We start from the raw sequence: 22,115 nt of genomic DNA, 5'->3' as shown, positions 1-22,115 counted from the left end.
GGTCAATATTTTCACAATGGGGTCGGGGGCGTGACAAATATCCTTGATACATAGAAAAAAAAAATTCATGTCAAAATTAATTCCTAATTGTTATTTAGCTAATTTTCCCAACAAATCAATGATTTGTTATGATAATAAATCGGTTGCATGTGGAACATTAGTAAATGGTCTTTATTTGATTGAACATACTATAACATCAATAACGCTGATATAGAAACACATGAAGTAGTGCCATACCTCTCAAAAGGGTTTAGAGACACTACGAATCTACCATCGATGCCCTTCCCAATGTATGAACCTTTGTCTACAAGGAAAGATGCCCTGCTTGTTGATGATAATTCTAGGTATGAATACTTATACCTAATTGGACATGAGTAGAAATTCTTTGAAAAGTACAAATAACTCAATAATGAATAGAGAACTTTGTTTTGGGGTAGGTAGGCTGGGATCGAACCTCTGATGTCGAGGTGGAAGGCCAAAGCCTTTACCATTGAACTAGAGGCTCAGTCCCTGTGAATAGAGAACTTGACTGGTAAAGAGGCTCCTCTTGTATATGAGCAAAGAATTTTAGGTGACTGGTAAAAAGACCTAAATTTTTTTGGTCAGATACAAGAGGAGAATGCCTCTCTGATGAGTTCAGTGAGTTCTTGAAAATTAATGGCATATTATCTCACTAGTATATTGGCATATATTAGAGAGAATGCACTGGAAAATAGTGGGTTTCACCTTTAATTGATCTGAACTGTCCATCTATTTACAGGCAGACGATGATCAGATTGTTGGATTTTCTAATGGCGCCATTATTGCACCAAACGATACAAGCCATTTGTAGAGATTCAACAAGCTATGAAATTAGGCCTCTAAAACAAGAACAGTGCATATCCCAAAGGTTGATGTAAGGACATACTACACTACTAATCAAAAGCTTCCATTTCTATAAGCACCCTCCTTTTAAATCACTCAAAGTCGCGCTGAGTAGAAGTTAAATGATTTCATTTTCCAAGTGGAAACAAAGAAGTAAAAATCCTGTTTACTTTGCCTTTCATATTGAGTTGGGAGGAAACTAAAAAGCATGTTAGTTTAGAATATGAAAGTAGAATGAACAGTGCATGGCAATCAAACGTCCTCGAAGAAGAGACAAAAGACATCATTTTACTTTCATTTCTCAGGGAAATACTATTTTGGTGGGAACCAAACAAACCTAGAAAAATATCAAAATCAATTTACTTCTAATGCAATTAAGAGAAATGGGCTAGAGAGAATCAAATACAGCAAGCATGGAGAAATGGGTTTAGAAAGACAAACAAGTGAACAAGGTCAAAGCATCATCCATTCCTACAACAAGCTACCAATTTACAAGAAACTAATCCACAATGCAAGCCACACAAAACAAGGTTTCAGACACTCATTATCGAGTTCATTCTAATAAAAGTTGATACCCACAAGCTCAAGTACGGAAATATAATCTGTCTTTACCCCTAAGAACCTACAACGTAAACATCAATAACCAGCAGAGTTTTATTACCTTCGCAGCATCTTTGACACCCCCACCAACTCAGTTCCCCTCTTCTTCAGACCCTTTCAAGTACATGGGCTCAGTCCCATCTCCATTATGGCCTCTCGCACTGCCACCTCGCCCTTCGGCAGCTCCTGAAATGGCCAAATCCTGTTTGCTCGCACCCGTCACTCCAGCATTGCGACTGAAATCAGGAAAGCCTCCGGCCGAAAGTCCCCCATTTCCACCAACACTAGTCTCATTGTGCATCATGTGGAGCCCATTGTTCCCTCCAGAGTTCATGGTCAATTGGCTATGAAGGGCTTGCTGCTGCTGCTGCTGCTGCTGCTGAGCATACATCATTGAAGAGCGGGCAGCCATGAGCGATTGTGGGGTCATCTGTTGTGCTTGCTGCTGTTGCAAGTAACGGCCACCTTGCGACACGACGGCATTGGGAGGATACTGTAGAAAGATGGATTTCAAGTTAGAGAATGCCGAAATTAAGTAAAAGATATTGGGCTATATGGGTACCTGGGGATGCATGGCGGCGGCGGCGGCTGGTTGGGGTTGAGAATCTGCAATGGCAGCCAGATACATAAGGTTCCGCTGAAGCTTTGCCTGATTCCTGAAATAACAGATAAACTTCTTTGAACCACCTGCACTCATAATTTCAAGTTCTTGCCATTCAATTTTTTTTCTTTTTTCTTTTTTTTTTGATTGGTAACTACTTGCCATTCAAATAATAATAATAATAAACCCTATGTCAATAAAAAATATAATAATAATAATAATAAGGGAAATGATTTTTGCACTCCACTCTTTTGATAGGTCGGGACAGTTACATATTGTTTTGTTTTTAAATGGCCTTGTCAGAGCTTTTTGGAAACTGTAAATATCCTTTTGACAGCCCTTTAAACACTCAAAGACAAGAAGCTTTCGCCACATATCAAAAGAGTGTAGTGGTAAAATCATTTCCCAATAATAATAATAATAATAATAATAATGATGTCTGAGATCTTTAATTTTTGTGTGTATGTGTGCAGGGTGAATGGAAATATTTGGGCAAAATGCAACATGAAGTGAGCCCATTGAAGCCTAAAGAGGACACCTCGAGAACCCAGGGTGAGAACAATGCAGGCCTCATAAAGTCATCTTTGACATCAAGCTGATATCAGCAGGTTCTCGTGCATCTCATGGTTGTAAACCGAATCGAGCAAATACAAAGGTGATTCCTTTGGGGAGGGAGCGATGAAAAAAGAGGCTTTTCCCTTGTAAATTGGAAGAAGGTTTGTAAACCCATAAAGTGTGGGGGTCTCGGAATCAGAAGAATCAAGCATATGAACATTGCTCTCCTTGGCAAATGGCTTTGGAGGTTTGGTGAGGAAGGGTCACATCTTTGGGCCAAAGTCATAGTTGGCAAATATGGAGGTGCTTCCGGGCTTTGGGAATCCGAAGACAAGTTTAGACATCCCGGGATGACTGTTTGGCGTGACATATTAAGTGTCTCTCAGTTATTTTCTCCGGGGATCAGATTTAGAATTTACTCTGGGGAGAGGATTAAATTTTGGGGGTAGTATTCGGATCGGACGCTGAAAGAGATTTTTCCTGACTTAATCCTCATTATTGTTGACAGAGATGGTTTTGTGAAAGATAATTTCTCATGGATTCACGGTTCTGTGGTATCGTCTCCTCAATTTCGTAGAAATTTCTTCAATCGGGAACTTGCATCTATTGGCCGGTTGATGGAAATGTTGGAGGGGTACATCAAGCAAGATGGAATGGATAAACGGGTATGTATCTGGAACTCATCCGGGATTTTCATGGTCAACAGCTCATGGTTAGCCCTCTGTCTCCCAATGTAGCAAGAGTGTGGTCAATCAAGGCTCCCCCTAGAGTCTGCACTTTAGGCTGGGTGGCAATTCAAGATAGGATCCAGACTGTCAACTTCCTTCGAAAAAAGAAAGAAGATCATCATCGACCATTGTTCCATGTGTATTGAGGCGGGAGAATCTGTGGATCATTTGTTTATCCATTGCAGAGTAGCGAGGGAGATTTGGAGTAAACTATTATGCAGGTTTGGTATTTCTTGGGTGTTTCCTGAGAAACTTATTGATCTTCTAGAGTCGTGGGTGGATGCTCCTTGAAAGAGAAAGGGTAGAATTTTGTAGAAAGTAGCCTTTCTTGCTACTAGTTGGGTTATTTGGAAGGAGAGAAACGCTAGGGTCTTTGACGGGATCACAATAGGTACTTTTTACTTGTTCATCAAAGTGATCGCTTTAACGATTGCTTTGGTTAAAGCTATCCCTTGCTTCAAATTTGTATCCGCTTATGATTTATGGGAAAGGTGGAGAGTTGTGTGTCACAGTGAGGAGAATAAGCAGACTGTTGTTCAAGTTTAGGCTCATCCCGAGCTGGGTTTTCCGAAGCTTAATTTTGATGGGTCTAGTTTGGGGAACCCGGGTCCTGCTAGCATGGGGGAGTTTTGAGGAAAGACAATGGTGAGGTCATGTGGGCCTATGCGGGGCATATCGAGGTAACGGATTCTTCGAAGGCTAAAGTGGGAGCTGTCCACCAAGGCATCAAGTTACTTGCCAACGATCGGGTAACTAACATGGTGGTTGATGGGGATTCCATCAACGTTATTCGGTGGCTCAACGGGTCGGTTCCTCATCCTTGGAGATTTGAGCTGAGCATCTTTTTTAACCTTTTTACACATTTTCTTCTTTACTTAATTCTGTCAATTTGTTTGATTAAGGAACTGCATGGGGGGGTTGTTCCAGAGACAGTTCTCTATGAAGTAATAATCATTATTACAAAGAATCTGAACCATGATGACTACCAATCCCAGCAACAAGATAATAAAACTAGTTCTAGCACAACATCAAATAAAAAAGATACTAGAAAAGAAAAGAATTAAGTTTTCACATGTCTTCATACATCTCCAAGTTTCTATACGCCCACAAATTGATGATCTCCATCACTACAAATGTCTCACAACACTAGTTAAACAGGTGCATACACAGAAAGAAAAGAAAAAAACTCATACTCGGCCATGATGAACAAATCCTACCAAAACAATCTTATTAAACTGTACTAGTGCAGATATGTAGCAACGCGGAACGCAGCCAAGAAAAATCCTTGTCGACTCGGGCAAGTTCCTTGTCGTGTCAATGAGTTTTTAAAAACTGTTACAATGTAAATAAAAATACTCCGACTTTCTGCATCAATCTAGTACTTGATCGCACAACACCGAGTCGTCTAGAATTTGCTTTGGCCGTATTTTGGCCCGCATCCGTGTTATGAAACACAGGAGAAGAGAATTCATGTAGATGAGGGAGTAAATATGATTTTTCATTATATCTAAATGAAGATTACAATAACTTCTCATTATATCTAAATGACGATTTTTTTTTAAATGGCTATATCTAAATGATGATTGCAACTACTTCTATACAAAATGGAACTTATGACTGAAATGTCCTTAATTAGGGGTATTCGACTACCTTCTAAGACGCTCCCTCATACTGATATGTTTCTTGGAACATACTCAGCTTGTTGATCAAATGTATGTGATGATTTGTAGTGAAGCAATTAGTAAAAGCATTTGCAATTTTAGCTAGTAGTATATGGGGTAAAATTTTACATATTGATCATTTCACTAACAACATAGAAGTTAATATTGGTATGTTTTTTCTTGGCGTGATTGAGTCTGATCTCATATATGCATTTCCGATAAAAGTTGGGAAACTATGAAGTATGGTAGGAAATATAAAGTAAAGGGATTTGCTAGCATCCATCGCAGAAGGCATTTCGCAGATGGTCTGTTGCATCTGACAGCAGCCACAGAGGTTCACTTTTCAGCAGATTTTGTCTTCATTCACGAGGTGGCTGCTGTCAGATGCAACAGACCATCTGCGAAATACCTTCTGCCATGGACGCTAGAAAATCTGTAAAGTAAATTACGTTGAATACTCTTACAAGATAGACATCCGAAACATGAAAGAACCAAAGAGGAAACATGCGTAGAACCCATGGTTTCAAATTTCGGTTTTCGGATGCGTTTCGGTCCTCACCAAAACCCAAATTTCAGCCAAAACGAAATTACTACGAAATCAGTTTAAATAATATTTTATCGCATACAAAATTTCGGCCGAAATTTGGAAAATATTAAAACATGCACAAAATAGAGATTTTTGGCTGAAACTCCTTAAATTTCGATCGAAATTTTGAAACGTTTCGGGTATACCCGATTTCGGTTTCGGTCTCGACCGAAACCCGAAATTTCGGATTTCGGTTGAAATTTAAAACTATGGTAGAACCCAAATGCATGGTTTTAAATTTCCACCGAAACCGACACGGAACGACTGAAATGTTTCCATCCCACTTAAATGATATTGAAATGCACACCGAAACCAAAATAGTAATTGCATTAGTGGTATACTATATATAATGCATTACATAATTATATCTATATGAACTGCATATTAAATGTGGTTGTATTATTGAGAAATTATATGGTGCCCGACTGTGAAGTCCATCACGAAGCCTTTGATGTAACATAGGCTAAAGATGCCCCGTCAGTTCTAAAGCACTAGGAAAGAACACCTGGTATTGAGAGTTGTAGCAGTGGGGGCAATCAAAAGTATGTGTAAGTTTTCCGGCATGGTAAGAGGCAAGGAATGTGAACCACGATGATAATACTGACTACTGAGGCTGGGAGAATGTGTTGGGTTAGGTGTTATGGGTCTAGCACGCCAAGGTTAGAAACACAATTACCGACTCCAGGGTGTGGAAAGGCGTGTGTTTGATAAAATGGTTCTCCGAAACAGTGATATAAACCGCGACCACACTCATGGCATATCCCACAAGCCACGAGAGGAATAACATCCAACAAAGGGTAGCCCCTCAAAATTATCCTGAGAAGATGGCTGAGGTGGAGAAGGCTTGACAGCAACCTTAGAAGATGCAAGAATACCACCATCTTGTAAAAGAAGTACTCAAGAATCTCTGGAACCCAAAATCTTGTGAAGGTAAACAAAAAATATGTGGCATGCTGTGTTGCATGGATTCTTTGCCTCCTGTGCCGAATCCGTGTCAACCCGTCTCCATATGCGAATTAGACATGGATTTGCGTGGGACACACCCAGATTCTTGTCGTAGCCGTATCCCGCATGAATTTTGTTTTCTCGGGTGAATCCGATTCAGCGGTCTCTTTTAAAATGTGAATCATGTATATTTTTCCTATAAACATGTTTTCTTCTTAACTTTTTTGTATATGAAAGAATAACCCATAGTCTTTTAATAAAAACCCTAGTGCCTTGATCCTAGACCCCCTGCCACTTCCTCAACTCTCTTAATAAAACCTCGACCCTCCACCCTCAAAATTTTCATGCATAGATATATATATATATATATATATATATATATATATATATATATATATATATATCATCCTAACAAAGTGGGCCCATACGCTCGAGTGTACCAAGCTTATGGTACGCTCGAGTGCCCAATCACATGTGGGCCCACTTTGTTAGGATGATCCAAAGCATTCATTTGAAAGGCCCTTACATAGATGGGGTGTGTACCAAAAATCAGCTCCATAGGATCATCCTAACCCATCCATTTGTGGAGGTCAAAACAGATAGACTCTGTTTGTCCACAAATCTGCCCATTTTTGCCCTCCACTTTTGGAGGGGTTAGGATGATTCAATGGTGCTGATTTTTGGTACACACCCTATCTATGATAGGGCCTTGCAAATGAATGCTTTGGATCACCACAAAAAATGTGGGACCCATGTGATTCGGCACTCGAGCGTACCATAAGCTTGGTACGCTCGAGCGTACAATTCTTTTCCTCTCTCTCTCTCTCTATACGTCTCTCTCTCTCTCTCTCTCTCTATATATATATATATATATATATATATATTATTTTTAAAATTTATTTTATTTAATTTAACGAATCCACGAATCCTACTTTTTGGGGTTTGCCAAATCTGACACCTCGAATCCGTGTCGGACCCCGACATGTGAATCCAAATCCATGCAACATAGCTGGCATGGGTACCCATACAGATACTAATTTGTGTAGACAACTATCCCTCAAGAGTAGGAGCATGAGAACTATAAGTAATTGGTCTCATCTGTTACGGGAATAAAGTTTCCAAAACATTTTTAGTATGCCCTTTTCTTTTAAGGACTAGATTTCAACTCGTCCTTCCTAGTAGGAAACATGATACCCTCAATTACTTCCATGTTAGCACTATCACTCATTACCACTGTCACCAACTCAAGGATAATAAACTAATGAAGCATTATGCAACACAAAATCTCAATTCAGCCCCATTCAGAACTAAAAGATTCGTCTCTGATCTATTTTCCTTTTAACGTCTCCAATTGTAGGAGCGATTGGTTGATAGTTATTCAAGTTGGCAAGTTCTACACAATTTGATCCATAGAGCAAGCATCATAGCCTCATGCCACAAACCTTTTTTTTTTTTTTGAAATGCCTTATGCCACAAGCATCGGCTAGTGATATCATGTCTACATATGATTTTCTTAGTGTCCAAACATATTTTACTCCTTCGGAATAAGATTTACCCTATATATATATATGAGGAAAATGATTGTACGCTCGAGTGTACCTAACCTTAGGTACGCTCGAGTGCCAAATCACATGGGTCCCACATTTTTTTTGGTCATCTAAACCATTCATTTGCAAGGCCCCATCATAGATAGGGTGCATACCAAAAATCAGCTCCATAGGATCATCCTAACCTATCCATTTGTGGAGGTCAAAATGGGCAGACACTGTTTGTCCACAAATCTGCCCATTTTGCCCTCCAGTTTTGGAGGGGTTAGGATGATTCAATGGTGCTGATTTTTGGTACACACCCTATCTATGATGGGGCCTTGCAAATGAATGGTTTAGATGACCAAAAAAAATGTGGGACCCATGTGATTTGGCACTCGAGCGTACCTAAGGTTAGGTACACTCGAGTGTACAATCCTTTTCCTCTATATATATATATATATATATATATATATATATAAGGGAATAAGATTACCCTAATTATGCTTGGTTGAATAGAATGTAGCAAGTATAACATAATAATAAGGTTTTCTAATTTCCCATCTCTCACGGTTTGGATTGCTCTCTTTAGGCTTCTTGATTCTCCCATTTATGAATCCCACCTTTGAACTTCTTCTAGTAAACAATTTGGAGAATTAAACCACTCATGATAGTTAGATCCATCTGATTTGACGGTGGTACCCCAAATGTTGAGTGGTCCATTTGACTACTTTCCTAGGTTTAATATGCCTATCAAGTGGTCATATATCTGTTGAATGACATTTATTTAGACACGAACAAGCCCCAACAGAGAAGCAAAACTAGAACACTCTGAGTCACACAACTTCTAAAGCCAACTACCCTGTACGTATGTATGTATGAATGTATGCTTGAAATACATACAACCTCCACAAGGATCAACATAAAACCACCAACCACAAAACTTCAGGGAGAAAAAGGTAAACAAGGTGTAAAGGATTTCACAGCTTTTTCAATCTTGTGATTCAGATCGTGATTTCAAGAGAAGTGTAACAATTTTTATGTTTAAAGCTAGATCATGATAGCACACTATTTTTTCTTGGTTGTAGCTACTGAAAATTACAGATCTGGATGTGCATGGGTCAGATCTGGATGTTAAGTGGTTAGATGTGCTCGTTATTTCAGATCTAGACATAGTTTGGTTAGATCTGGTCATGATTTCAGATCTAGGCTTGGTCTGATTATATATGAACGTGCCTGCAGTCTGCAGTTCGCTATTTTTTTTCCTTTGGTGGATCATGATCTTAAGCGTTGCTGCTTTGATATCCATATTACTGTGTATGGAGAGCCCTTTGTGGTGCAGATTTATATTATGTGTTAATGTTGTGTGCAAGTGTATGGAATTGGAAGTTGTTTCTTGCCACCAGCTGTTCGACAAATTTACTCCAAAACATTTCCATGTGTAGACTGCTCTCTCTCTCTCTCTCTCTCTCTCTCTCTCTCTCTCTCTCTCTCTCTCTCTCTCTGTGCGTGTGTCCGCGCGCAGTCCTGTGAAGGTGAAGGGCTACCTCCTTGGCCATGTGAAAATGTGCCATCCTATTCTCCTTAGTTGGTTAGTGATCTCTATACTTTTCTGTTGTATGAAAACTAAGGTAAATACGAATGAATTAGTCATTCAAATGATGCCAATTAAACTTAATGAAAGCAACTAGGTCCAGTGGGCCAAATCAGTGGCCGTTTTTTCTTATTGGAAAAGGTAAGTTGAAGTACTGAACAGTTAATAAACCTATCTCGGACGAAAAGAACTATGAAACGAGGATACAAGAGAATGCACAAACCATGACTTTGTTATGGAACAACATGGAACCAAAGATCAGTAGATCTTTGATTTTTTACACTGCAAGCATATTTGAGCTCATACTAGAGTGTTTAATTCTCTGGATCTAATAATATGACTCGGAAATGACATCTTTACAGATTATTTTCATCTGCAACAGGAAAAGTAATTTAACTGGTTTTTACTCGGCATTGATGGACTCGTGTGAGTTAGAAATCTATTAGCCCCTCGTCCACTAACATTAATGTTATGAGAAAAATATGTGAAGTTACATGTGTTGTTCAAATCCTTCCAGGCCTTCAACCAGAATATGGACCTGTTTGCTCACAGATTCTTGTAGGTAGTGAACTTTCATAACAGAAGCCTTCTCTCGAATTCAGCGGTCTACATCTTCTGATCCAAGCGTTGGATTGACTACTATGAATCTTCCCTTGCGGTGCAACGGGACCTGGTCGTGGTGGTGGTGGTGGTGGTGGTGGTGGTCAGTTCAATCGTGGTGGGGGTAGTTGAGATGATCAGTTTGGTCATTGTAGAAAAACCGAGAAATACCTTCTCGAATAAGGATCAAACAAGATGTGCATTAAAAATTGTCAAGACACGAAGCAAAGAACATAATCACATAAGAAACACAAGATTCACGTGGTTCAACAGTCTGCCTACATCCACAGCGGAAGATTTTGCACTAGTTTGGTCTAGGGTTACAATTTCTCTTCTTCTTGGCCAAGAAAGCACGAAGAAAAACCTAATCCCGTAACCCTAACATGTGGCTTATATATCAATGCTACTACATGAAGAAATTTACTGAAATACCCTCTAGTGAAAATCTAAAAATTAAACTTTCCTTCCGGGGCACTGCCTTGTAAACCATGGCAGGGGCGTGTTGCCCCTTGCACCACCCGCATGTGCGTAGCGCATACTGGTCCATCAGGGTCATGTACAATGCCAGAATGCAAGACATTTGCATAACAGTCATGATGCAAGCTATGAAAATGGGGGAGGCGGAAGCACTGGCCGAGGTAGTAGACACATTATTACTTTGTTTAAGAGTGCTAAGTTAACTCCTCTTCAGGACACTATGCAACATCAATCCACTGTACTCTTGTCCAGACATGTAGTACTTCTGTGTCTTTCTTCTATATCGAGGCCTTGAGTTATTGACTCGGGGGCTCCCAACCACATGATAGGCACTTCAAGTATTTTTTGTCATTACAGTCCTCTTCTTCTTCTCAAAATGTTACCCTTGTTGATGGTACATCATCCAGAGAATTTGGCACAGGTGTCGTTCATCCCACCTCTAATCTTACATTATCATCGGTTTTACTTTTTACTTTTTACGCAATTTTCCTTTAATTTGTTGCCTGTTAGCAAATTAACAAAAGCTTTTAATTGCTCAGTTACATTTTTTTTTTTCTCATTGTGTTTTTTAGGATCTAAAGACGAAGAAGATTTGTGGAGCGCACGAGTCTGGTGGGTTATATCACATAGATGGAGGAACTGCTACTAGTGCAGTTCAAAGTTCTTTGTCTCTGATTCATTGGCATAGTCGGCATGGTCATCTATCGCTGGAAATGTTGAAGAAATTAGTTCCTAAGTTAAATCAAGTACCATCTATTGAGTTTGAGTTATGTCAATTTAGGATGTATCAAATGGTATCATTTCAGTCTAGGGTGGACAGTCATGTGTCTGGTCCTTTTACATTAGCCCATTTAGATGTGGGGGGTCCAATTCATGTTTCGCCTTACTGGAACTTCAAATGTTTCGTTACTTTTGTAGAGATGATTATTCCAAGAAGACTTGACTCTATCTAATAAAATATCGTTCTGAGTTTTTTTTTATGATTTACCATTTTTAAATCGTTTTATGCTGAAACTAAAACTCAATTTGATTTTGAGTTACTTATATACTCATCTTGAGATCAAATAATACCAGAGAATATTTATCGGCACCCTTAAGGCTTTTTTATAGCAGCTTGGTATGGTTCACCAGACATCACGTGCTTATACATCTCAACAAAATGGGGTGGCGGAACATAAAAAACGCCGTCTCCTTGAAGTGACTAGAGACTTCTTATTTCATATGAATGTTCCTAAATCCTTTTGGAGTAATGTTGTTCTCACAACCTGATTTTGATAATTCTTATGCCCTAATCATTTCTCGATGGTCAATCTCCATAATGGAGTCAATCTCCATATTCCAATATGTTCCCTCGTTCCTATTTTTCCTTTAACCCTTCTACGTGTGTTTTGTTCATCAGTTGTCTCCGAGTCATGACAAGTTAGATCCTAGTGCTATTAAATGCGTTTTCTTTGGAGTATATTTAATCTGTAATGGTATTTTGGTCATTAACCAGCATTAATGAAAAGAAAAGGAGAGTAGATGTCACAAAAACTCTCTCTCTCTCTCTCTCTCTCTCTCTCTCTCTCTCTCTCTCTCTCTCTCTCTCTACCACGTAAATATTTACAAGGGCCAACAAAATACAACTCGGGAACCATATTCCCAATAACACAGTTCCCTGCCATTTTTCAGACTAATCCCATTTCTCTGATACATGTCATTTGGGAAAAAAACAACCACTAACACCAAGCCACAAACAGGGGTGTAAACGAGCCGAGCCGAGCTTGGCCGAGCTCGGCTCGGCTCGTTAAGCTCAATACCTGAGCTCGGGCTCGAACAGGCTCGAGCTCGGCTCGGCTCCGCCAGGCTCGCGAGCCTTAGCGAGCTCGTCAATCTCCAAATCCACAAACCCTTTTTAAGAAACCCTAATGGTGCCTCTCACCTAGATATGAAACGAAGAAGAAGTTGGTAGTGGTGGTGGATGAAGATGACCGGTGGAGACGTATGGGCGTAATGGGGTTGGTCGGATTGCGGCAAGATTGCCGGAATCAATGGAGATGGGTTTGGTGGCTGGATTTTGGGATTGACATAAATGGGTTTGGATCTAGTGATGGTGGTGTGGGGAGTAAGGGAGGGCTTGAAAGGGGTAGTTGATGATGTCTATGGAGATTTGAAGATGACTGAGAATGGTGATTTTGCCGGATTCCGGCAAGGCTTGCCGGAAAAATGGAGTGGCTGCAAGTAGAGAAAAGTAGAAAAAAAGGAGTTTGATGGGAGAATGTGTAGGTGAAGTGGTAGGGCTTTGGGTGGAGATGATGATGGGGTAAAGGGGAGATGGTCGGATCTCCGGCGGGACTACTGGAGAAGAAGTCCAAAGTCTCCAATCTCTCTTTCTCTTAGCAGCTCTACGCAAAACCCTTAAAAAATGAGAGACCCCTTTTAATGCCCTAATTCGAAGGGTTTTATTAAAAGGGAATGATATTTCGACCCTAACTCTCCCATGGACAGCCCACTTAAAGGTATTCATTGTGGCTTTTTTGGCAAAATGGGTGGCCCAGGTAAGAATATTGGGTGGATAAAAAATATCAAAAGACACGAGGGTCAGTGTCAATATCAAAATGTGTGTGTGTGTGTGTGTGTGTGTGTGTGTGTGTGTGTGTGTATATATATATATATATATATATATATATATGAGAAAACGGTTCCTACACATATGTGTAGATAAGTTATCTACACACTAGCTTAAAATACAGTGGGGGCCACATTATTTGGGTGATCCAAACCATTCATTTTTAAGGCCCTCACATAGATAGGGTGTCCACAAAAAATCAGATCCATAGGATCATCCTAACCATTCGAACTGTGAAGGCAAAAAATGGACTAATTTGTGAAGGTTTAAAGACATCCATTTTACCTCCACAAATCGTAGGGTTGGGATGATCCTATGAATCTGATTTTTTGTAGACACCCTATCTATGTGAGGGCCTTTAAAATGGATGGCTTGGATCACCCAAACAATGTCGGCCCCCACTGTATTTTAAGCTAGTGTGTAGAGTACTCTCTACACATATGTGTAGGAACCGTTTTCTCTCTCTCTCTCTCTCTCTCTCTCTCTCTCTCTCTCTCTCTATATATATATATATATATATATATATATATGTATATATATATATATATATATATATATATATATATAATCCTTCACGAGCCGAGCCTGGCCTAGCTCGGGCTCGGCTCATTAAGGATTCGAGCCGAGCTCGAGCTGAGCCCTTATCGAGCCAAGCTCGAGCGAGCTTCCGAGCCCGAGCCCGAGCCCAAACTGACACCCCTAGCCACAAACCATAGCTTTGCATTCCCAAAACCCTTCCATGTTGCCCATCCATTTACAACTTGTCCAAGATAAGATTTATAGGCCTAAACTTGATTAGATGACTATCTTTTCCAGTGTTTCAAAACTCGGACTCAGAAGAGAGCTCGGCCAAGGTAAAAGAGAGTCGGCATAGGTGAGTCAATGATCAGTATGGTCAATTTTCATTAACTAGGGCAAGTCAAAATAGTTTTGATTAACTTGGTAGGGAAAAACTCTGACTCGGATGAGAACTCGACAACTGACAACTGTACTGTGCATTCATGAAACATTAGTGATCATTCAAGAACTAGAGAAATGTCATTCATGCTTTCTGCATGAATAAGAGGTTGTCACTGTCTCAAAAGCAATACCAAACCAAAATTCATATTCTAGAAAACATCATGATCTATGCTTATTTAGTGGTAGTATTTACTTCATACATTTCTCCTTAGAATTAAGATGCTGCAGGGAACTAAAAGCAAGAATTTCAGCTCGAAACTTATTTTCAGTTTGTCAGCTCACTAAGGCCCTGTTCGTTTGAGATTATGATAACCGAAAAATTGCAACATTTTATGTGACCTAGTACATACTATCAATTAACTGGAGAAGCCATTGAACAAACAGAAGATAATAACAATACTCAAGAATTGTGAAACCGCTATTTTCCTTCCATTAGAAATAAAACTTAATTATGATAAATATCAGATTTGTAGTCAACAATGAAAAATTTTGAACCGTATATTGACTCTAAAAAAGATCCAAAAGAATTCTAGAATCAACATTAGATTAATAAATCATGCCAAAAAACTATGGTAAGATCTTACTTTGACCATGCCTAATTATTAAATGATGGAAAATCTTACTCTGCGCATTCAGACAGTCTGCCCGCATTCTGGTTGTCAAGTATCTTGAGAATCAGATCCTTGTTCTCATCCAAATACTGCAAATGTAAATTCAACATGAAACAAAAATACTTAAGGCGGCTAGAATTAATCATTATTCTAATAAATAAAAGTAGAAGGGTAAACAAAATCCGGAAGGAGTCCAAAACAAGTGAGCTGATTCAGAGAAGTTAATTGGCTGATGCTGAGAAGAAAGGTACTAGTTGTCAATTAAAAGTTTCCACATTTATCCTATCAACAAAGAAACATTTTAGGGCGAACAGGAAATTGTCAGAAAAGGTATATTCTCCTCTGCACGGAGAAAATATAGGATCCAGCTAATAAAGACCTATTACTACTTGGCCAATGATTCTATTAATAATCACCTAGAACATGCTAATACACTAAGCAATCAGTTTCCCTCATTAAATTGTTGGCCATGCTCACAACAGTGGGCAACTAAGTCTATACCTACCAACCACAAATACAAGCTCTCGATTCATTAACTTAGTTACCTGAATCATAAACAAATTAATGCACAAAAATTTGAATTTGACATGGAAATCAACAAAATGCAACACACAACTTGATTGAAACTGGCAAGATTTAAAAACTAATCAAAAAACTAAAATTCATAATAAAAGGATAAATTGATCATTTTATTAAATGGATGGAAGAAGACAAGAGAATGGCACAATCTATCAATTATCAGCAAGCAACAAAACAAATCGCCTTTTCATAAATGCCAGGCAACCGGTCAGTGAAATATTCACTCACTGATTTTATATTAAAGCTAAAACAATAATGAAAAGCAGCTCTAGAGTTCTGAAATTACAAAAAAGCCACACAGTTAAAAACTGGTTGAGGCCATAAACAAAAAAATATTTTCAATCCTCCATGTCATACTTCTAAACTCCAACCAGAGGAACCACATACAAATCAAAAGATTTGTTTGTGTTGTGTCTATCCAAGTTTATGATAGAATTTCTCCAAGTGTGGCTGTCAGATTAACACGGAATAGTCAAATAACAATAGCCATCAGCAACATACTAATTCCAAATAGGTAACCAATTGCCAGAAATACCAGTAACAGAGAAACATTGAATTTGAATTTTTAGAATGAAAATGGAGGTCCATTGTAAATTTCATCGTTGAGTGTACACTGCTCATTTTTGTTATTGAAGTGGATGGATGAATGAAACTTGAAACAATAAAAAAAAAACCAAGAAGCAAGCTGGGTGTATTTGAGCAACCATTATAAACTGGAAGAGAAGAGAGAAGGTTACGATGGTAATAGCTGAATTGGTGCTTGCTAATATAATAATGTGCTGTAACATGAAACATATATGCCGTAATATGAAAGTACCACTGGTAGATTGATAGCCTAGTCCATAGTTTACCCAAAAACAGGAAGTGCAAACATGGGTATAAGAAGCAGCAAGCGGGAACAGGTACGGGGACAATCTGGAAAGAGTTTCAAGCGGCAAGCGCGTAGATTGCTAATATATTGCCGCTTGAAATCACTCGGCTTCCTATTGGTTGTCAAAAGACGGCATGTTTTTTTTTTTTTTTTTTTTTTTGAGAGGTTAAAAGAGGGCATGGTTTTAGATTACTTTATCTGCCTTAGTAGGCTGCATTAAATGCGGAAACAGCTTTCCCTGCAACCTGTCTGTTTCTCACATCCCTGTTCTCATCGTTGTTGTTCTCCGAAGCCATCACAACCAGTAGGTTTTCACCTTACTCTATTTTTCCCGAATTCCTAGCACTAAACGACAATCCTCGTGCTTTCCATGGCTTCACGAGTCTAAGTGATGGTCTCCTCCATGGGTTGAGGGTGGACCTTCTGGCTATGGTTCTCAAGACTTTGGATTTCTTTACAATCCTAAAGGTATCTAGCTTTGGATCTTTCCTTCAAACACAAACCTGCCCACGTATTGTATGAGTTCTGACAATCAATTTCATTATCGAAATCAAACACAATCCTGCATGTGCATTTCTGAGAGGGGTGCAAAGTGTAAGAAAAATTCAATTGACATAGCATAGGGGACATTAAAAAAATCCATAAACAAGTCCATTAAATCACACATTCACAAAAGAAACATTAAAAGCGCCTTCAATGGACATTGAAACGACAAAAGATTCAAAATACAACCCACGCAAAAGATGGGGGCAAGAAAAGAAAAAGAAAAATACAAAGCTCATGGGCCCTTTAATTCAGAAGAAAGAAAAACATGAGGGTTTTCCTCCTATCTAGAAAACCCAACCAAAGAATTGCCAAAAATAATTCCATTGTGGATGAAAGAAACCCATTCAAAACCCAAGTCGATTCTGTCATCATCTTTCCCGATAAAAGAATAACTGAAAAAAAATATAGAAGCCAAGAAACCATCTTCATCATCAAAATTCGAACCTTTTCTTTTGTCTTCTTTCCCCTTTACATTTTTACAACGACAAGAGAGCACCCCACGAGAATAAGTGGAGAAGTGAGAAATCACAGAGAAGATGCCTAAAAATATATCCATACATGTCAAACTAAAACATAACCCTGCTTCTCCTTCCCAATAAACAGGCCGCCCATATCACCATCTTGCTGTTCTTTGACAGAAGATGGAAGGTTGAGAGCTTCCAAGAGCTTCAGCTGCAAGAGGGTTTCTGGGCGGAGACGGGGTTGAAGATGAATTCGTGAGGCCAAGACGGTGGTTGATGGGACTTCCAAATAAAGGAGACGAGAAAGCACAGAAAATTACTTTGTCTGTCACGCTGGCGCTGTTAATAGAAAGTTATTTCCACATTTAATACGCCTAGTAAGGCTCGACCAAAACCACACCAGATCGGCTTTTGACAACCAATAGGAAGCCGCGTGATTTCAAGCGGCAAATTGCCGCGTGACGCTAGCATTCGTGTTTTTTTTTTTTTTGAAGTGATCTTTTTACTAAAGAACATTATTATGTGAGTAATACAGTCATAAAATAAATAAACAATAGTTATGTACTTTATTATTATAGGCTCTACTACTATGTCAGCCTCTTGGCCTTACCGATCACAAACTCACAATTTCTTAATATCAGAAACATTATCAAAACACTAACTCCAGAGCGTAATATTCATAACCCAATCTCGAATTTTAGCGAAAGCAGAGATAACACAATGTAGCACATTCATCATGTGAATGATGTAAATCAAGATTTGAGACTTATAACAGGAACAGAACTTATAGAAAAAACTAGCAATTCTATAGTTTTTACAAGCATGACCTAGAAAAAAAAAGAATAAAATATCTATTATGATCTGTTCAGAAAAAAGATAAAGATAGTACATCGCACTATGGAATGGAAAGTTAGATTTCAAATATCATATTGATATGTAAAATAGGTTTTGGTTTTCCTAATTTTCTTCGCAAGGGCTGGGTCAAGCGTAGGGTACGATTTTATAGAAAACGGGTAAGATAACCTGAAAGGTGACTACTAGCTATGGTCTAGTCATTTCTAAATATATGGGTACTTTATTTTCCCTCAATTCAATTTCTATAGTGTTCATGTATTAAATTAAATGGAAAGGGTTTTGTTTACATAACATAGAAAACCTGATGGACCTGGATTACCCAAAAACATTGAAAACCTAGTGCTAATCAAGGAAGGGAACTCACAGCCAATCTGATATACCGCATTGTGAGGTTCACAATCAATTCAAAATGGATAGATAAACATTGAAAACAACATTAATTAGCACCTCCTGCAGGGCCTCTATCTCCACAACTAGAGCATCAAAGAGAATTGCTAGGTCCCTGTTCATTTTGGATTTTAAGAACAGATTGTGAATCCAACAATCAGTTTTGGACTCACAATCGGTTCTTAAAATCCAAAACAAACAGGGCCTAAACCACAAAACATTCCGTAATAGAATAATTCGCATCGAAGAATTGAACCCCAAAACCTATAGACCTGAATTACCCTACAATGTGTGTACAATCAATATTTAGCATATCGAGTAACGGTGTTATGGACCTGAAATGGTTCGTAACGTGATTGATCTTCTTAGAGGGAAGATCAGCCGCTTGATCCACTTCGAGGGAAGGATCAGTCCTCCTTTGTGCAAAAAGACACAATTTCTAAGATAGCTTCTTTCTTGATTTCATTAACGTAACATGTGCTTATATAAAGCACTGAAAGATGAACATAGAAATAGATGGAAATAAACATAGAAATGATCAATCCTAATCTATATTAGTATTATAATCCATGCTAACTACTAAATATATCAGATTTGGTAAGATCCGATCTTATTCTCTAAAATACCAAATTGATTTATTCCACTCTAAGTGGGACCTATCTAGGCATGTAACAAATGGATCCCTTAGATTTCCATGAGAGGCATCATAAATTTCCCCAAACAACAAGTTCCAACACCCGCTTATACACATCTTCAAAAAAAAAAAAAAACCATGCAGCCAAGCGTGAAGAGCATTTTCATTCTTAAGAAATCCATATCTACCCACATATCTTTACAGGATGCTCATCAATATTACTCCACTTGCAATCAAATCTAAAAATAAAAGCAGAAAACCATTTCAACCAATTAGTAAGCATGCAAGAGACAATAAATCATTCTAAAAAGCACTTTATTATGGGGAAAAAAAGGAAATAAAAGCATGGTGATCAGAACTCATAAGCGCTAATTACCTGCGACATCAACCCTGAAATCCTAACTAAACCAAATATAATTTAAATAACAGCTACCTATCAAAAATAATAAAAAATAAAAACAATGAAGATCCCCCAAACACACAAAACCCATTAATTGTTGAGACAATCCGCCGGACAAATCCAATCCGATTGTGCACAAATTAAACGGAAAAGTGAAATAAACTAGCAAGCCCCAAGATGAACACCAATATTTTACGTGGTTCGGCAAAGCTTACTCCACAGGCAAGAAACGCAATCTTCCACTATGAGAAAAACAATATACAGGGATTACAATGGATTTAACCCAAACCCACAAACCCGAACCCTTTCCTTGCTTCCGAACCGAAGACCGTACAAGACAGTAGCCCAAGAGAAAACCCGACGAGAAAACCACAAGAGGAAACCCAAAAAGAAAAGCCCACATTCTCTTCTTCCTCTCTTTGTCTTCTCTCTTTCTCTCTTTCTCTTTTTCTCTCTCCTCTCTCTTTTCTCTCTCTTTCTCTAGCCAAAGAGGCAGCAGCCGACGCACCTCTTTTCACACTCTTGTCATGCCACACAGAGAACGAATTCTCCTTTTATAACTAGGTTTTTCTAAACGTAAAAACAATTTTTTCCATATTTGCATCTTGCCTTCCCAGAAAACCTAAAAGCAATTGTTTCCATATTTGCATCTTGCCTTCCCACCCAAGCCACCCACTTGTGGGTGGTAAATAAGGCAACTTTCCCAGCACTAATCTCTTTCAAGAAAAAAAAAACGTGGAAAGCAGAATAAATCAGAAAAGGCAAACAGGAATCCCAACAAAAACATATCATAAACCATAAAGAGAGTTTTTATCAAAACCCACTAATCTCCTTCAATAAATTTTTTTTTAAAAAAAGGAACGCCCAACAAAACCATATCATAAACCACAAAAAACCCATTTTTGCACACAACCAACAAATATCAAAAACACCCAATACCAATCCAACATCCATCATCAGAACCCACAAAACAAATTTTCACTACCTATTTCTAAAACAAGACCAACCCTTCTAAAGAGCATGAAAACCAAACCCCCATTCAAAAAAAAAAAACCACCCACCTAAAGAAGACCAGAGAATGAAACATGAAAATAAGCAAAACCCATTTGCAAACAATGGAAAAAAAAGACATCCAAACATCCAATACTGCCAAACAAAATTGTGCAAACCAACAAATATCAAAAACACCCAATACCAATCCAACATCCATCATCAGAACCCACAAAACAAATTTTCACTACCTACTTCTAAAACAAGACCAACCCTTCTAAAAAGCATGAAAACCAAACCCCCTTAGAAAAAAAACCACCCACCTAAAGAAGACCAGAGAATGAAACATGAAAATAAGCAAAACCCATTTGCAAACAATGGAGAAAAAAAAAGACATCCAAACATCCAATACTGCGAAACAAAATTGTGCAAACCAACAAATATCAAAAACACCCAATACCAATCCAACATCCATCATCAGAACCCACAAAACAAATTTTCACTACCTATTTCTAAAACAAGACCAACCCTTCTAAAGAGCATGAAAACCAAACCCCGCTCCAAAAAAAACCCCCACCCACCTAAAGAAGATCAGAGAATGAAACATGAAAATATGCAAAACCCATTCGCAAACAATGGAAAAAAGGACATCCAAACATCAAATACTGCCAAACAAAATAGTAATAACCATGAAAAGGAAAATAATAAAAAAACAAGTGAAAAGCTAAACCTGTTGGATAATATCAGTAGTGACAGCATTGGGTGGGTAGCCTCCCATCATGGGCTGCATCTGCATGAGGTGTTGTTGCATCTTTTCTTTGCTTCTCAGAACAGATAACAGTGAACGCAGAAGAGGGTTTTTAGTTTTTGATGCTCTTATTACCCTTTTTATATTCTCTAGCTCTCTCTGTCTCTCCTTTTTGGGGCTTTTCTTTTCCTTTTTTCTCTCACGCAAAAAACAAAAAAGAAAACCTACGACCTAAATCTTCGACCACATGTCTGTTGGTCTTAGGACCGTTCGGTCGGACTAGACAGTCATAAGTCACCATATTAGATTTTCTCGCTCTCTCACGATAATTTGAATTTTTTAAAAAAAAAAAATTTATGAAAAATTGATCTTAGGAGGATTATAGAATCCAGGTTTTTAGTTTGAAAACACTATAAAAGAGGGTTCATGATGAAGCTGCAGAATGCTGTCTTGACAGCGTTTCTTGGATTTTAAATGAGAAATTTAGGTTTTAAAAATCTCTCCCGCATCTTGATATTTCTTAAAGAAGGGCGAGAAGTCAAAAACGACGGTTGGTCCGCTTCTTCTCTTGTCTCTTAGCTACAATTTTGAAGAAATTCAAAATTCTAAAATCAGCGCATCCAAACGGCCCCAAAAAGATTCTTAAATTTGGAATTTGCTAGTGACCATAGCAGGAGGCATTTTATGGTTGGGCTTTTGCATGTGAGAGCAGCAACACAGGCTTGGAT

The 22,115-nt window shown here is 38.5% G+C and overlaps 1 protein-coding gene across 1 annotated transcript; it reads right to left on the bottom strand.

Annotated features, from left to right (window-relative positions):
- Positions 1-1,308: 1,308 nt before the first annotated feature.
- On the bottom strand, positions 1,309-21,586 carry AN3 (SSXT family protein). Its single transcript, XM_077391998.1, has 4 exons — positions 21,370-21,586; positions 14,929-15,005; positions 2,027-2,120; positions 1,309-1,957 (listed from the first exon to the last, which is right to left on the bottom strand). The coding sequence occupies exons 1-4, from the start codon at positions 21,448-21,450 to the stop codon at positions 1,556-1,558; spliced, it is 654 nt and encodes a 217-aa protein (XP_077248113.1). The 5' UTR covers positions 21,451-21,586; the 3' UTR covers positions 1,309-1,555.
- Between the last annotated feature and the right edge of the window lie 529 nt (positions 21,587-22,115).

The sequence above is a fragment of the Tasmannia lanceolata genome, unplaced genomic scaffold, assembly GCF_043159265.1.
Source record: "Tasmannia lanceolata isolate RefF3 unplaced genomic scaffold, GAP_Taslan_0.1 ptg000012l, whole genome shotgun sequence".
NCBI classification, from domain to species: domain Eukaryota; kingdom Viridiplantae; phylum Streptophyta; class Magnoliopsida; order Canellales; family Winteraceae; genus Tasmannia; species Tasmannia lanceolata.
This window is presented reverse-complemented; position numbering and strand designations above follow the sequence as displayed.

What these genes read in the sequence shown, in the direction of transcription:
- AN3 (XM_077391998.1), bottom strand. Translation starts at nt 21,450, where the DNA reads ATGCAACAACACCTCATGCAGATGCAGCCCATGATGGGAGGCTACCCA. An exon ending in CTACTGATATTATCCAACAG is followed by an intron (nt 15,006 to 21,369) that starts GTTTAGCTTTTC and finishes TTACATTTGCAG; the next exon opens with TATTTGGATGAGAACAAGGA. An exon ending in CCGCCGCCATGCATCCCCAG is followed by an intron (nt 1,958 to 2,026) that starts GTACCCATATAG and finishes ATCTTTCTACAG; the next exon opens with TATCCTCCCAATGCCGTCGT.